Source organism: Oreochromis niloticus, linkage group LG12, assembly GCF_001858045.2.
Source record: "Oreochromis niloticus isolate F11D_XX linkage group LG12, O_niloticus_UMD_NMBU, whole genome shotgun sequence".
Classification (NCBI taxonomy): Eukaryota; Metazoa; Chordata; class Actinopteri; order Cichliformes; family Cichlidae; genus Oreochromis; species Oreochromis niloticus.
In genome coordinates this window covers 18,389,007-18,407,247 of record NC_031977.2, presented here as the reverse complement: position 1 = coordinate 18,407,247, position 18,241 = coordinate 18,389,007, and the positions used below count along the sequence as shown (strand labels likewise).

Sequence of the window (18,241 nt, the reverse complement as noted above, 5' to 3'; positions counted from 1 at the left end):
TCTTCAGAGCATTTGAAGCCCACGTTAATGATTATTTCCTGTCTGCTCTATTGTTCATTGTATTTCCGTAACAATAACAGCAGTGTTCCTTTCATTTTTCCTTTGCTGTGGGAGGTGAGAGTGAAGAGCAGCAGAACAACAGTGCTGGAGGATCCAGCTCTTTGCTTAAAGACACTTCAGCAGAGTGGCTGCTCGTTGACACGGGAGCTTGAATGCGTGTCATACAGTGGAGGGTCTGTCTCCCCTCGTGCTGCACCACCAAGCACTCGACTGTTTTTCTGTTCTTACCCTGCCTGGCGGTCCAGAAGGAGCTGTGTGATACACAAGGACAGTTGTGTCAACATCTTCCTCAGGGAATAAGTTAAGCCTGAGTCTCCATGAGTACGAGAGGATGCAGTTCTGATCGTTACAAACGAAAGATGCTTCCTTTAGGTGTTTTTAGCACGAAAAGCGGTCAAACCTCTGATCTGCAGTAGTGATGCAGTAGTGCATATTTGCACTTTAGGATGTAAAGGGATAATTCAGCTTTTTTTTTTCTCATCTGTCAAATCTCATTTTTTTGTGGTCACTCATGGGCAATAACATGTAAAAACATCTCCTGGCCAACTAAAGCTGGCGCAGAAAACACGATGGCGAGCATCTGCTTAGACGCACACCAGCTTAGATAACCACAGGCTTGCGTTGGCAGTTGTTTTATTCTGTCCGCTTGGTGAATGCAAATCCAATAGTCACTGTTCTTCCAGCTCCGTTTTTGGTAGTTCATTTATATGCTATAACTAATTGCTGCCAAACACATGTGGGACTGAGGATCCAGAGCTCTCATCTCTTCTGAAATCCTGCATTTTATACACCCTCCGCTCATTCTGACCTCCCCCCGATAACTTATGTAGAGGTCTTTTTTTGCGAGATGCAACTAAACTGCTAAGCCGATTCTAAGTAAGTCCCCTTTGTTGTTTCTACATTAAGTGGTCTTTAAATCAGAAATGAGCTCTAGCACTGCCGTTTCACTCAGCAAGAGGGAATAGCAGAAAACCGAATTGTGTTTGATCAACTGTCTTGGCAAAGACGATGGATTATGTGCATCATGGACGAGTGCAGTGCTAACACTAACACAACATTTTATTTTGATAACTTGTAAATGAATCTATGTTAATTACTGTACTCTGTGGGTGTCAGAGCCAAAGCTTTCAAGTAAGTAATAGTAACGAAGGCCTCTAGACCTTTCATGTCAGAACTCATTTCACTCTGTGGACCACATAAACCCCAGTTTGATCTTAAGTGGGCTGAACCAGCAAAACCCCCATTTCTGTCAGTGTGTCAGATGCTTAACTACATATTTAATCCCATTTAATATAAGACAAAGAAGTGCATTTTCAACAGTACATCTCAGTTTTTCTACACAATAAAAAATGGTTATGTAGTAAATGCAGCAAATAAATTAATGTGTAAAATTACAGAAAAGGTTCTGGCAGCTCATTGCCCAGAAAATCTCCTTTTTCCCCCTCTGTGGACCCACTTTATTTCTATAATTTCTATGGTAGATAGTGAAAATAACAGGAACTTTCATGTTTTTTAATTGTAATTGTTTAGCAGGAAATGATGCCCTCCATCACATTTTCCAAAGGTTACTGGTGGGCCGGATTGGGGTCTTTGCCAGGCTTATTCTGGTCCCCTGGCCTTGTTTTTCACATGCCTGTTTTAGATGAGTGATGCTAGTGTTGTTCTCTGGCACTAAACAGAGAATACAATTTAGCAGATTATTTATGCTCATTTCCCCTCAAAGTATAATTTTCCCAAACAAAAAAGAATTAAAGCTTTGAGCAGAGATGACGTGGTCCTCACTCTTTTATCCATATCGATGACGCATTTCATGCTTTCAAGTCATAATTCTGGACTGAATCTTGATTAAGGACATCAACAGTATAACCTTATGACCTGGAATCTAACTGGCTCTTGCACAAAGTTGTTAATTATCCCTTCCTGTGCCCACTAGGCGGCATTATGGAGCGTCCAGTAATTACACTGTATATCTTGTTGCTGTATGTCATGTGTCAATCCCACAGTGAAAATCTAATTCATTCACGTAGGTCAGAGTATGTGCCGAGGGTACTAAGATCCATAAAATACTGAATCCTTATTTGTGATGCGTGTGCAAAACTCGTGAGTTTTCAACCATGTTTAGGCCCTCAAAAAAGTGATTTATTGTCATAAATAATAACAATAAATGGAGCAGATCCAATAAGTGGAGCAGAGCCTCAGCCCTGCTAATATGTTTCCCACAAACAATGATGAAGAGTACTCAAAAATCAAGCTCACAAATAGTAAACAGATTCCCATAAATATTAATATGTTTGATAATGAGTGATACCAAATACAGATCAGGCAAATGCACGTTCATGAGTGCTGCAGCACTGCACTTTTCTAAAACCTAAGCTCTTGCCTTGTTCTCCCTTAATACATAACTACATTTTCTGTAGCGAATGAGTAAAAGTCTTGTGCTTTTAGATTAATTGTTGACTGTTGAAACTTTCCACTTTTCCACACGACATTTCCCCTCCTTCCTCCAACACTCCTCCTCCTCCTCCTCTTCTTCCTCCTCACCAACTAAACATTTACTGAAAACCCTCCGCAATCCCCTCCTTAAGTGTATTCAAGCAGAGAGCGCTGAGATTCACAGCAGAGCTGAGCTTTGAGAATTCACTTTTAATTAAAGCAGAGATCCTGTGTGCTTAGTGAAGGTGCGAGAAGAGAAGTGGGGCAAAAAAAACAAAAAACCAGGCTCTTTTCCTTTTTTGAGAAAAAGCTGCAGATACCCTGTAAGGTCCTGAATGAGGAGCTTTGTTAAGGTTGGATAGTGGAAGACATCATTTGATCTCCCATTGACAGCGCCTTCCCGCTGCAGAATAATTACTTCTTTTATGAAGCCATTAGAGAGAACCAATTCAAGTGATTGTTTCTCAAATGCCCGTCTATGTGGCCAACTGGGATCTGGGTGCTGCAGCTAGCGAGGGTGAGTCAGAAAGTCACACAGCAGGCATCTGGGATGTTTATCTCTGTTAGGAGCTTGCTGACACATTATTAATACCAGACCTGTCATTCGGTTGGCATCAAAAACATTTCCAGCAGTTCTCTCCCGAAATAGAGACAAACAACTTAGTTTTTCTTATTTCATTATTTTCTCCATTGTTTTAAATATACAGAAAATTTTGTGCTAATCCGGATTTTGGCTTTTTGCTCATTCCTAATTGAACTCTGCTGCTTCGTGTCCGCAGTCACAATAGAGCTCTTATTCTATCACTGCCACTTTGCTTTTTCACTGTATAAGTTGCTTATCACTCTGCTCTGGTGGAAATGTTCATGATCATCAGTGACTCTATTAAAACTCTGCAGCTTAATGCTACTGTGAGCTAGTCAAAGGAAAGGATTACATTATTTTTAGACCCTTTAATTTACCTCTTCTTTTTCTGAGTAAAAGTCACCACTGAGCTTAATGGACTGTTGAGTTTTATCAGGATTACAATGATGCCTTTTCCCTGCCATCCTGGGCTTAATTTTTAAGCTTTTGGTGGGGTTGTTCTTAAAATGTTTTCCTTTCATTGGTGCGTTCAGCTCTCTCCAATAACAAATGTAATGCTGTTCATAATTACCACTGGCTTTTGGGGGAGGTTAACTAACCGGGCCAGGTACAACAGTCATTTCAAAACAACACGAATGAAAACAGTGACTGCTTGTTTCAACATCGACAAAGAAAGAGAAATGCCACGTACATGCTGAAATATCATGCAGACGCTCTTTTCCTGAATCGAATAATTAACTTCTCAGTGTTGTTTTGGGGAAGATGAACGGTTGTTGTCGTAGTGTCTCTCTGTAAACTTATGCTGATAAACTAATAATTAAGCAATTAGATGATTCATAGTGATGCAGTGGTTGGGACTGAGTTTTCTCCAGGGCAGGATGTGAGTTGACAAAGGTCGTTATTTTACAGTTATTGTCACTGATGAGAAAAAAAGATGTGAGTGTGTGTGTGTTGTGTTTGTTAGCAGGCTTACTGTTTCCTTTCTTTTCTTCAGAGCTAAGATTAGTGCTCCAAATGCTCATGTGCTTGCAGTTGTGGGTTTAAGATGTAGTGAGTTATATTATGTACATTTAGGTGGCTAACTCTGATCCAAATCCACAATTTGGTTGGATTATGAATGGAAAAATGGTCAGGAGTTTCACTTTAAAAACTGCTGAAAATGTCACATTTTCACCAATTCTTTTAATACTAGTTAATACTAGTGCATCAAATTGTCCTGGGAATGTGCAGGACAATGTGCAGAAAATGCCTTTATACTTTCATATGTGTCGGAAAACCAACAATACCTGTTGAGTCAAAAAACTAAACGTAAGCTTTAATGTTTAAGTGCACCCAGTTTGAAGTTTCCTTAGAGATAAACAGCAGCATGGAGAGCACTCAGCGCTAGAATCAATATATTAACTCAAAATAAATTTATTTTACGCTTTCTGCAGCATTCATGTCCTGCCTTCCTTCAACACGGTTGCAGTCTGCTGTTATATTTTTTATAGTCTTCGTAGATTCTTTTCACCATTTAGTAGGCGGCACTCATTTTGTATGGAAGATGAGTCATATGAGGTGTGAAATGTCCCTTTTTAAGCGAGCACACAGAAACAGTTGATAACCACAGATGTGACACTGGTTATTGCCAACCGGATTTTTAGGTTTTTTTTAAAGCCAGCTAACCCGGAGAAAGCATGGCAGTGTTGAACTTCCGTCATAGTGTACCTCTCTGAATAAACAACATGCAGAAGCACAAACAAGAGAAAGCACAAACCTCCCCCAAGGCAGCTCTCTGTCTGGGCAATATTTACATTTAAAGGACTCGCATTGTATTTTACATGTGTTCATTTTTTAATTTGTTCTCATTGAACTCACTTTAAGAGGTTTGTAGTAGAGATGGCACGATACCACTTTTTTATGTCCGATACCGATATCATAAATTTGGATATCTGCCGATACCGATATGAATCCGATATAGTGTGTTTTTTAATCAATAAAACTGTTTTTTTAATATCTTGCTGCATTTTGTATAAGTTCATACTCAAGTTTAAATAAACAACAACACTAAAGCTATCCTGTTATACCTGTATGTAAAATATACACTGCACCCAAAATATTTCATAGTTCAGCAATACTGATCAATCTAATAAACTTAAACCTACTCCATCCTCCCTATTCTGGTATTTTAAAGAGTACTAAGCAGAAATATTAAGCAACCTAACTAATAGAGTTCTAAAACTCCCAGCAAAAAAAAAAAAGGGAACCCCCCACCCTCCACCTCATGATGCTTAATCGACGTAATCAACTTTAATTTGATGCAGTGTGAAAAAAAAAAATGCACAGAAATAAAAAATTTTTCAAGAATAATTAAATAGATTCAACATCTTTCTTCTACAGAATTGCAGACTGCACAGATGGTATCTTCCCAAAGGAAAAAGTACTATAGCTTACTAGGGTATATTAGGGTATATTAGACTTAACAGTTACTATATACATTATCAATCAATCAATCAATCTTTATTTATAAAGCACTTTTCATGCAAAAAATGTAGCACAAAGTGCTTTACATGGTTAAAAGCAGCCCCCCCCCCCCCCCCCCCCCCCCCACCCCCCCCCCCCCCCCACACACACACACACACGCACACACACACACACACGCACACTTAAAGAGTAAAATTGGGCTGGGTACGCATTAGCCAAGTGAGGAAACACTATCACAGGGAGTCGTCTGGAGCCGGTCACAGACCGCAGCCTCCAGGCTGGGCACACAGCAGGAGGGAGGCAAAGAAGCCCCCCAGCCAGGCTGAGAGGACCCACAGAGCCCCAGCAGCCACGGTCGTAATGGACTTCTATACATTCTATACATTTTACATCAGATTAAAACTTTGGGTGTAAGATTCAGATAATTATTTATTAAAAGCTAGACATTTTAAATGAGAATAAGAAAGAAAAGTATGTCTTTGTGCCCCCTTTTCCCTGTTCATGCCCTATCGGCCCCCCTGGCTAAACTTTGCTAGATCCGCCCCTGCACAGTTACCAGCTGTCAGCTACTAGAAAAGGAACCTGGTGTAGGAAGTAATATTAAATAAATTCTAACAACAGCTTATGAAGGTTAAACATGCTGCTGTTGTTCAGCCGCTGGTTTCCTCTTTCTGGTGCGAAGTAGGCCAAAAACGAAGAAGAGAGACGGACTCGCCACAGAAAAGCCGATCAGCTGATCATTAAGCAGATTGAAGTAGCAGCAGGAGAGGTAGGGAGAGAGAAGAGGCACTCTTGTTAAGCTTAACATGGGAATGCTTTACAAACATTCAGAGATGACCTTACACACTTGCTTTACTTCTCTCTGGGATAACTTCCTCGGAGATAAAATGCTGGTTTGGTAGTGAGGCTACAAATACACACAGCCGCTCTATCACGTGATGCACACTGCTCCGACGTGCTACGGTTATGAGCCGAGTTACGCCGTGTCGCAAGTTTTGTGAGGTGCTTTTTTTGATATTTAATGGATCGGATTACATTTTTTATTTCTCTCCACTATCCGATCCAGTAATTTACGTCAGTATCGGACCGATACCGATACGTAATATCGGATCGGTCCATCTCTAGTTTGTAGTGCAGGATTTTGTTAATTTTTCCTGTTGAAACCATTTTTATGTACTTGAGATACTGAGTATAATTATTTTTTGTTTATGTGGATATAGAGATGAGTGTAGCATTCATGTTGTTGTTTGGTAAAGTTTTTGGTCACGTTTATCTTTTTTTCCAAAGATATTATACTTATTCAGGAACTTTGTACATGTATTCATATATATTATACCAAAAGAAAGAAAGTAACGTGATATTTAGCATCCTCATGTATGATTCCCTACATGCCTGTGTGCTGTCAATACAAGCAGTGGCAGTAAGAAACAAAGGCTATCTAAAAAGCTCTGCAGAGCATTATCATCAGTTTAAATCCTACATGGTGCTATTCCATATGTTGACAATATACACCACACTTGTAAAAAAAAAAAAAGGCTTTTTGTAAATATTTGACAAATAAATCATTGAGTTGACCTTCAACTTTGGTGGATGAAAGCCAAATATTTGTGGATTACTAATCTGCTATCATCATTTATTTACACACATGCTGATTACGTCAGCCTGAAATATGCTCTCAATGATAAAAATGGTGGTGCTGGTCCTCTTGTAAACTTTGTATCCTTCTCAAACTTGGCTAAAATATGCGTCGTGTCATCATTATTTCTGTCACGTAAACCTCTGCTGAACCTTACGGTCTGTGTTTACATTCATGCACTGATCTGCTGCACGTCATGGAACTTCTATAACTCAATTCAGAGCTTTTATCGCAATGTTTAAGTTACATGTTACAGCGTGTCCGCAGTTTGTTGCTCAAACCTAAAATGAAGCTAAACAGATAATTCTGAAAAAGTCTAAACACAAAATCTAACAGCTTACATTATTCGCTTTTAAGCAGGCCATCATCCCAAGTCAGTTTTAACACACTTTTAATCATCATATGTACTCAAATTCTGTCATACTTTTATCAGATAGTTCACATTTTTCAAAATATCCAGACATTCAGAGGTTCTAGACAGATGAGCCAATAATAAACAGCGTGCATTACAAGGCAGCGCTGATAGTGGAGCATTATATTTAGAAACTTTATCACAGGATATGTTAAGTGATACTTTGAGGTGTCAGCAGCCTGCTGGATGTGATGGTTTCTAGTTCTGTTGTTGGATTTGGGAGAAAGTTTAAAATTGAACCATTCGTAATAAAAGGTTTGTGAGCAGAGTGCATGTGATTTGTCGCCGTGCGGTGATTCTTGCATCTTTGCTGATGAATTTCCTTGTGAGTGGCCGCCACTAATGAAGTGTATTGGGCATTAAGCCAATCACTAATGTGAACACACAGTGAGATAAACACAGTTTTAATTAAAATGGCTTACAACAAGATGGGAAGCCAAAACTGTAGCACATACCACAGCAGCTTTTGCCAAACGCTAAAGGAAGAAAACTGCTTTGGCAGTGTAATCCTGTTGTTACTCGACACAGTCATGTTCACACTCCAGTTTTCAGGGGTCATGCGCTCCTAAGAGTTGCCATCTGTGCTGAGCGAGCCACTTGAATCTCTTCTGCAGATCAGCAAAACTTTGGCGGTGGTTTATTTGAGCTTTCTCAGTTCTTACATGTGATGGATCTTTTTCTAGACTGCAGATGTCTTCCATAAAGTTTTCATTGAAAAGCCCCTAAAACCAACGCTGAAATAAACACATTTACACACTGTATGCTAAAGAGGAGCTCTCAATAACTCCTCTGCTTTGACATTTCATTCAGACCTGCAATAAGGCAACTTTGCAGCCGGATGAATGGAAGAATCTGCATGTAAAAACAAACATGCTTAGTAATGTCACCGGGGGAGGAATGCGATCTTTAGTTTGATGTGATTTGACAGTCATAGCTAATGCGCACTGGCAGGCCAAACACACCAGGAGAGCGGAAGGACGGGCCCCAGGGTGAGGGGAGGGTCAGGGCTGCTGCCGCTATCATTGTTAACCCCTCTGCTGCTAACGGAAAGAAGACGTCCCACAGAACGGCTCTTTTACAGGATGGGACTCGAAGTTGTACAAACAGGGACAAAGAGGACATTAGGAGAAACCTCTAATTATTTCCCCTCCCAGTAATGCTGGCACCAGAGCTCCTGATAACCTCTTCTTCCTGCCACTGTTGATATTGCTAGTTTCCATCACAACAGTGTGTGTTTCCCTCGTGTGCAAACGCATTGTTAATGACTGTCCTCGCTTTTTTTTTCCCCCCACTGCGGACCAAACGCGACCTCGCTTTACCAAACACTCGTTTTCCGGTATTTTTCCCATTTAAAAACTGTGGAAGGATATCATAGCTGATTCCGTACAGCTGATTTGCACTTGGGATTTCACGTCCCAGTGAAAAGAACGAAAGCAAAGCAAATTGGCGACCTGGAAAGGATCTGCAGAGTCATGTAACATAACTGGATATTTTTTCTGCCTCTGTCATGACCAAATATAACACTTCTAAAAACCAAATCTACTAAAGATCAAATCTTGTTGGTTGTGAAAAAACTTTTCTCTTCCTGTCCTAAATCAAACCAGTTATGCAAAATCAAGTATTGCATAACCACACTAATAGAGCCTTTTTCCTGCTGGTATCATCTCTGTCGCAGCATGGTTGTTTTTACGAGTCCTTAACTGCATAAAGTATTCTAACGATGTGGAGAGGCGGTTGCTCGGCTTATGGTCAGTTTAGCATGTAGGCGGTGTTTTTTTTATAGCTGTGAATGTGCATTTATTCAGTACATTTTACAACAATAAACTGTTTATGGACAATATTTGAATCTTTCATCAGTAACATGAAAATTGATGTTGAGCTGAGAGGATGAAAAGACTCTCAAACCTGATCTGTGTGCTTCAGGTGATCAGCATCAACATTTAACAACCTGCAAACAAAGGCAGAGTAGAGCACAGATATTTTATGACTGATTTGTTCCCATCGCACCTTGTGTGAAGCCACCACTTGTCCATGCTAGTTGACAGTTGTCTGTTTCTTGACTGTAGAGTTGAAACGCTCATTCCTCTCCTTGCCCAACGAGTCACATAGGAAGAATATTTATGGATTGACTTGTGGCGGCGTTTGCCTGCAGCAAAAGCAAAGCTGGCCGTCCGCCTGCTTGCCCAAGATTAACTTTGACGTTTCCGTCCTGAAATCCTCTCTGATTAAATATTTGCTGGCTCATTTAATATGAATGTGAATTAATGGTCAGTCGGTGAGTTTGTGCCCACTCCACTGGAGTAATATTGGTGATTTGGCAAATAAAAGACCTCCACAGCTCCTCCTGTCTCTTGTCTGTCTGCATTTCCTTTTTCTTTGTGTGTCTGTTTCATTTAATTCTGATCTGTTTTTTTCTCCCAGAAGAAAGGATGCGATAACTGAGCTGCAAAGTACGGTGGGATCATACTTGGGGTCAGGGAGGTTAGCCAGTGTTATTTGGTCAGTCAGACCTTCACTTTTGGCTGAAATATCTCAGCAAATATTTATAATCTGACTCATTTTGCAAAGGTTTTGCATCCAAATAGTGATCCTGTGACTTTGTCTGTGAAAAATCGGATATTTTACCATGAAAATCCACACAGACATATATTATATTAACATTAACTTGTACTGGAACTGGCAGAGTTAGAGGCACAGTAAAGTTTGTACCTGCCTGTTTTTTAAACATGGGACTCATGCAGCTGCAGCATGCATCCACACTTTTGTTACTGTCGCTGGAACCTGCAAATTAACCACAAGTAGGGCTCAGTTTCACTTTGGTAACTGGGGAGGGGGGACCATGAATTATTAACAGCAGTAATTATCCTTTGTGTGTGGTCCTGTCGTCTTCATGAGAGGGAGAGTGATTAGATGTCACGTGTGTCCGTTCGCTCTCATAAATCCATTTACTATACGATTCCGAGAGAACGCTGATTTTAATCTGCGGCAGACGTAACAGCTCCACTCATAACCCCCGTGGCCTTCAGGCATCTTGATCTCAGGAAGGACCGATGCACATTATTAGACTTGTGTTTTTGTACTCGGTGAGGTAGGGGTAGTAAGCATGATGTAATACGCAGTTTGATTTTCAACCGCATAACCCTGGCTTCGACATGATTCAGCGTCTCCTGGGCAAACAGTTCTCAGTTTGAAACAAACACCAGCTTGTTTAGCAGTCGCCGAGTCGTCCAGGAATATCTTTTCTCCATCGACCGGGAGCGAAACACTGACGCAGGAATGATAAATTATCGTGGCTACAATGTGGAGTTGGAGTGCAGGAGTCACTTTTCAACAGTGTTTATACAGCTGTTGGAGGAATTATCATACTGTGTAACTGCATTATTGTGGAAAAGAGGTTGTTTCGTGGGAATGAAAGGATGGCTGACATCTCAGACACGTTTAAAGGAAGAGTTTATTATCGTGCTTATTTTCTTAGGGGATGGAAAAATTAATAGGCAGAAGCAGGCGTTTTTGTTTGTGTACAGATCAAACAATAAAGATGTTAATTAAGTTACAGACAAAGGAAATTAGTGCATTGCCCCACAATGTCAAACTGTTACTTAAATCTCTTGTGGATTTGTTTGTTCATACTCTGAAGTCTCAGCGACGAGGCACCATCAGAGATTTACTTCTAAGATGTTATTTTTCTGACATTTTGTGAAGCTCCATTGTTTGTTTTTGTGTCCTCGTGAAACTGACGTGAACATCTCAGAACGTCTCGTGTTTTTATCTGTGGAAGAGAGATCTGATCCTAAAAATGAACAAAATACAGAATAATCAAGATGCGGAGAAAGACATCGGTAATGGAAGCCATCCTTACACCCAGTCTTTAAACCGAGGCAAAGTTTTGAGAGACGTCAAACAGGATGTCTTTGTGTCAGGCTGAAGCACATGAATGTAATCTTTTTCTCCTTGAGGGTCCCAGAGTCTTCTTAGACTACCGAGGGGAAAAGAAGAAGGGGAAGTGCGGGGGACTGCGGTGCCATTGAGGTTTCAGGTGACAAGTCTTCTGCAGGTTTGTCCTGAGGCAGACAGACAGAAAAGTCACATGGGTGAGTGTCCCCTCAAATGTTCTGGAAAATTCCCTGACCTTGAGGAGTGTTGCATTACACCATCCGACTGTAGCCTCTGGGGCTCGTCCCAGAACAGAGACTCCTTTGAGAGAAGCTGCAGAGAGTTTGGAAAGTCGGGATACAGCCATCCCGAAACACACACAACCAAAATGAAGCAATCAGTAAATCTTAAACAGAATCGTGAAAGCATGTGTTTTATGGATGACCACCCTTAATCTTCCAGATTTTTAACCTCTGCATTCTTTAAAAGATGTTTTTTTTTGCTCTTTTTCTGTCATCTACGCAAATGTCTTTAATTCCCACAAACTCCCACAGACAATAGATCTCAAAGACTTCAGTGAAAATGCTCCGGGGTAGAGCTTTGTTTTATTTTTCCCTGTCCTTTCTGCTTAGCTTAATTTATTAAAGATAATAAAGAACTCTGAGGCTCGTAGAGTTAATTTTTTATGACTGTTTGGCGCAACGGTTAAAAACAGAGTCGTTTCCAAGATACGTAATTGCTTTGAATCCTGTTATTTAATTTTCTGTGCTTGTCTTTGTTCCATCTGGTATTTCTGTTTGCTGTGAGTTTGACAGAAGAATAAAGATCGCTTGCATTGCATAACAAAGTTGAACTGCATGTACCAACCGTATTTTAAAGGAAATGCTTCAGTGTTCGGCTTCTGTCTTTTCTCGGATTGATTTTTTTAGCTTTTCAAGAAGTTTTAGATCTGCCTTCTTTGTCCTTTTGTAACCTGCACATGTTTTTTCTTCTACTCCACATGTGATGAAACTGACTCAGGTGTATGTTTATTCTCCCTGTGTGTGTGTGTGTGTGTGTGTGTGTGTGTGTGTGTGTGTGTGTGTCTTCACTGCAGATGGTGAGTCACGCCCTTTCTCTCCCGGATCATCTCAGTGAATAGCCGGCCGCACAGAGCTGAAAGGATCTCAGCTCAGCTGGTAAATAAAACCCTCTTCCCTCCGCACAGTGTGGGAGAAAGTGCCACTGCGGTGCTGGTATGGCATCTCTGTAGGCTGATAACTGAAGTGAAAGCAGCGTTTGAGCGATCATCTTTCACCTGGAGCCACTCACCTTTCAGGACGTGGCCCCAGAGCCGGCTGTCAGGGCAGGACCGTCAGTGGGAGCGGAGAGAGATTCTCACAATCGGCAGAGCAGCACAGATGCAGGCAGCCTTCCTTATGAGACTGGAGATTTATCCACAAGGGAAAAGACATGTTATTTTTTGGGTGACCTTCATACAGGATTAAGACTTTTTCATTGACTTTTATCTTTGCTTTAGCTGGTGCCCAGTGGGGCTGTGTGTGGTGTTGACTCTTCATCTTTATGATTTTTCATCACTGGGCGAGTGTGTCTGAGTGGCTGGGAGAGCCAGCATGGCCAAGCCTCTGCTGAAGATACAGCGCTACTTCCGCAGGAAACCTGTGCGATTCTTCTCCCTCATCCTCCTCTACCTGACCGCCGGGAGCCTCGTTTTTTTGCACGCTGGCTTCGTCGGGGACAACGGCCCCGGAGCCCGAGGTGGCCGAGACTCTCTTATAGCTTCGGAGATGGGCAGCTGGGCTTCATCGGACACTCGGGGACTTGGCCTCATGAGTAGGGTGTTTAAGGAAAAACGGAGAAGTGGACGGAGGTTTGGTCCCCCTTGGATGAAGAAAACTAGACAGGAGGGCCAGGGGATGGTGGGCAGGGGGCGAGACTACACCAGCAACTGGAAACGCGCGCTGAAAGGACGCAATGCCAAAGACCTGGATGATGGAAGAGGTGGGTGAAAACCGCTGTTGCAGTTGTGCACTTTTTTTAGCCGGGGAGTTTTCCAAATAAACCATCTGAGCCACAACCTTTAGTTTGTTTTACATCTCAAAGCAAGTTAGCAAATGTCTCAAATGTTTATTTATATATAAAACTTTTAAGAAGTTTTAAACAATATGGAGCAGTGGTTAGTCCTGTCCAGGGTGAACGCCATGTCATGCATTATGTCAGCTGGGAGAGGCTCCATTTGTCATATATCACACTTTTCATTTAACTGCTTCATTTTTAACTCTTTCAATATGTTGCAAGAGAAAAATGCAAAATTGGCAACATAGTATAAGGCATATAATATTTTAAATATAAATGCATTGCACTTTTTGGATTTTGCTCCTTCTTTGACATATGAAAAAGTAAAAAAAAAAAACTATAAAATTATAACATACCCACATGCAGATCGTGAGGGCTATTTTGGGTGATTTTTCATTTTACCAGCGTGAATGACTGCCGAGCTGCCGAGAGAAGAGCAAAATACAAATGCTGAACTTTTCATTGCAGGCCGATTCATAATGGAAACCCACTGGCAGACTCACAAGCAGCTTTTGTCCCACTTTGTGCTAAAATGAAACAGATCCCAAAAATTACAAACTGCTGCATCTCAATGACTCGACGCTACTAGCTGTAATTGGTCATGTGGGAGATCTCCTCGGAGTGGAGTGAGATGATAATTATAATTATGTCTTTTCTCAGGAATAAATCCTTCATGGATCTCCCCGTCTCTGTGCTTCAGCTGTAGCTCCTTCACATGTTCTGCACATGCTCACATTATGAGTGATATGACAACAACCAAACGATTAGACGATTGTGGGATTAACCCCTTTATCTGGCTCATGTGCACAATCCCGTCTTAAAAGGTTTACATGTAAACTCAGTGCCAGCTTATTAAATCATAACGTGTTATGGAAACACCGATGTAAGACTGGGATGTTTCTACCTGCAGCTGACATCACTGAGCTTGAACAGGACAAAGATCCGTGTTGCTGCTGACTTTTCAAATGAAACATGGACAAATTTGCTCCTGGCTCTTTTTTCTCGTCCTCCTCTCTGATTTTCATATCGTGTCCATCACTTTCTTTGCTCTTGGATGAAACACAAACATTTGTAAACAAAGTCAGCAGTTCATATCTTGGCCAAATGCATTTATGAAGTGAAAAACAACCCCTGTCCTGCTCCTGTCTTCATGGCGAAACACAAGAGAAAATTGTAAACTAGTTAAGTCCTTAAGAAAAAAGTAGTAACACCATTTTTTTCCCTCTTATGTTAACATGTAACATTTTACCCACAGTCGTTAGATAAGTGCAAGAAACTCAAAGAGCAACAGCGCCACGGAGGAAGAATATAAAACAGCATGAATTCGAAATACTCAGGTGCCACTACTGAAAGCTAGAAACATTTTTCCCATCAATGGGAGTCCAGAGACAGAAATATCACAATTTCACAGGTGAAATGTGAAGAAGCTTTACTCTCTCTGTGGCATGTTTTCAGCATCTGTGCCTCGATTCCACTTCACAGCTCATCTCGTGTTACTACACTTTTGAACTCTTATCTAAATAAAAGGAATCTATATGGCAGTGAAAAGGTTTGTTAATGGAAAAAAAGCACCTTTATGATGGAAATGCACGGTAGACTTGAAAATTAGAGGGTTAAGTCGCCTCAGAGTCGAGTGGAATTAAAGTTCAACTACCTGCTGTACAGGTGGGAACTTTTTTTTACCTTTTATTTTGTATTTCAAAATATTATTCCTTTTGTAATAAACCTGTAAAGCAGATTAATTGTCAGGTGATTTTTTGAGTGGTGCTTAAAAAAGAAATAATATTCCTGTATCGTACAGCCAGCGAGCAACCCTCGGTTCGGCTGTGATAATCATCTGCTTCATGCACTGGCAGGGAGATAACTTCACTGGGAATGAGCACATGCTATCTGCCTGTTTCTATTTAATCATCTATAAAATCCTAAAATAGACACTTGAAAAAAGCATAAATAAACAGACAGATTTTGTTTAAACTATCTTTTAGTGATGTTGGTTCCTGTTTTTTTTCTCTCCAGAGAAGCTGTACAGGCAGGTGGGAGAGCTAAACTGCCATAAATATGAAACATAAGTGTGAGGGACTGCTGCTCCATCTGTGTTATGTGTGCTATGACAACAGCAGAGTTCCCTCCTGATTTTTAACTCTGGGAAAGACTCCCAACATCTGTAAGCGTGAAGCGGGTCATAATCTCTGAGTCACGGCACAGTAACCTGCTGTGAATTCAAATGTAGACTATAAAACAATGCACACATGGTAATAACCTCTTTTTTTTTAGCCCCCTCTGCATTCAGAGGGAGCAAAGCAAACATGTTTACAATGTACACTCAGCCACCCCACGCCTCCACCCCCGCGCCGCCCTTTTCTGAAACTCTAACCTCACGGGATTGCAGCTGAACGTGATGATAGAGTAATTAATAACTTCAAAGCATTCGTTTGCGCTTGTGCATCCAGCGCCACTCATTATTATGTAGTGTTTAAGAGCCTTTTGTCTTCCAAAGGTGGCTGTGTTTGGGTTAAGAGTTTTTTTCCCCTTCTCTTTTTACTCCAAATGTAATAATTCACCTTGGCTCCGAATTTAATTTGAAGGGAATATTGCGATAAGATGCAGACCGCGGCGCATAAGCACATTTTTGCTGTGTGGGCCAATTGCACAGATGTATGCTGCACAAATAGACAACAGGAGTAGGCTGGAGAAAGGATATACTAGGAGCACTATGGAAAATGTGATTCACCAGCTACAATGAGGTCATTTCTGAAGATGCTAAAATGATTGAAAACAATAATTGTATCAGTTGCATCTGCCGTTTCATCCTTTACCTTCGTGTAATGTGAAGCAGAAGTGTGCTATTCAAAACAAGAGATGCTGTTTCATCAAATCTGCATTTCCCTCCATCAAAAAGCAGATTATTTTCCAGCTCAACAATAGGTAGATTACCATCCGCTGCAGTGCACAGCATGCTGCTCAAATGCAGGCCTGTAGACCAGCACAATTAAGATAATGCAGGGGACTCTATGCTTTTTCCCATTTAGTTATTAACAGAGGTTTAAAGGGGTAATGGCAGAGCACAGATGGTGAGAGGTTTGCTGGTAGGGCCTGTGTAGCCCGGTTAAACACGAGAACGTTGTTCTAATGAGAGGCAAGAAGCTGTTAAAGGGTCATTGTATGCCTCTGCAGAGGTTCACCGGAGCCCAGCCCCCACACACTTCTGAAAAATGCAGAGAGATGACTGCCACTACAGTTACAGGCCACTAGAAGGGGATATCTGTCTTTATAAATAAATAAAGCTTCTGCCCCAGTTTGGACTCCTATGTGCGATGTCACCACAGCGTGACGCTGTGTGTGAGGACTCTAATGTGGATAAAATTCACCTCTGATGCTTCTGACAAAGGGTTTTGATTGCTCTGTATGAGCTGTTACGTTAGAAATGTAATGTTATGTACATATGCTTAAGTTATGTTTTCTCTGCACACACGACTAACTGTGTTTTCTTTCCTTTTTCAGCAAAGTACATCGGCTGCTACATTGATGACACTCAGAAAAGAGCTCTGAGAGGAGTTTCCTTTTTCGACTACAAAAAAATGACTGTATTTCGTTGCCAGGACAACTGTGCAGAAAGGTATGACAGTAGCAAACAACAAAAAAACTCATCCATTAGGCAAGTTAACCTTCTTTTTTTTGCTGTCTTTTGATTCCTACTGAGAAATTAAAAAAAAAAAACCTCCACTACAAAAGAGCTGAAGGGGAGCTTAAAAACCTGCAGGAGATCAAAAGGTACTTTCCCATCGTAACTGAGCTAAGAAAGCAAAAAAAAAAATAAAAGAGAGAGAAAAGCTCACGGGGAAAGATGCACAGTAGACCCCAAGCAAGATGACCTCGAGGCCCATTTGTGGCTGCACACAGGCTCCCAATCGTATCACATTTTTATATCACATATAACAAATCCTTCACAGGTTTTGAGTTCCAAAGTTCATTCTTGACTCAACGTGACAGAATACGTTTGCGGATGGTGTGAAAATGTTTGAAAATGCTCTTGGAATAGGCTAAAGTATGAGCCAATGCTCCACCACAGACCACATGATATTTTAGGCATCGAAATCCTCCCAACTTCGAATCTGCAGTTTCAAAAATACCCTTTTTCTATTTAATTGTGGTCATGGCACACAAACAACTTGCTTCTTTTTTTTTTGTTTCTGTGGAGAACTTAACTGGACTGCCCCTTCCTCGGCCTCCGTTCAGCTATGGCCACATTAATCTGTTACTGCGGCCCAGGGCAAAATGAGCTAACCGGACCATTAACCTCCCTGTTTGCGTACGTGAATAGTTTTCCTGTGCTTGAGTAGAACATTGAACACAACGTACAACAAGAAATGACACAAATGACGTGATAAAGACTTTAAAACTAGATTTTGACACGGCCTCTTCAGGCCTCTGAGATTATGCAGTGCTCAGCTTTTACTGTGTTTTAGTTCTGCATATTATAAAGAAATGTGATTGGTGTTTTGTTGAAACACTGAACTGCGGTTTTGAGTCACGCTGGCGTTGGTTTATAATTAAAGCGTGTTCATTAAAAAACAAACAAAACAAAACAAAAAGCCTCAGGCCGTTTATTAAATTACATTTGCATTTATATCATTTTTTATACAGTCAAAAAACATCAGTCGGTGTGTTATAATGCAAGTATTGTTTCACTGATTGCCAAAAAAAT

General features: G+C 40.9%; 1 protein-coding gene across 3 annotated transcripts in view; it reads left to right on the top strand.

Annotated features, from left to right (window-relative positions):
- wscd2 (WSC domain containing 2) overlaps positions 1-18,241 on the top strand; it is a 41,433-nt gene that overhangs the window by 9,734 nt on the left and 13,458 nt on the right. For all 3 annotated transcript variants that reach the window (XM_003451643.5, XM_005473340.4, XM_005473342.3), the window contains exons 2-3: positions 12,557-13,461; positions 17,038-17,152. In XM_003451643.5, coding sequence (XP_003451691.1) covers positions 13,074-13,461; positions 17,038-17,152 — 503 coding nt within the window. In that variant the 5' untranslated portion in view covers positions 12,557-13,073. The remainder of the gene's footprint in view (positions 1-12,556; positions 13,462-17,037; positions 17,153-18,241) is intronic.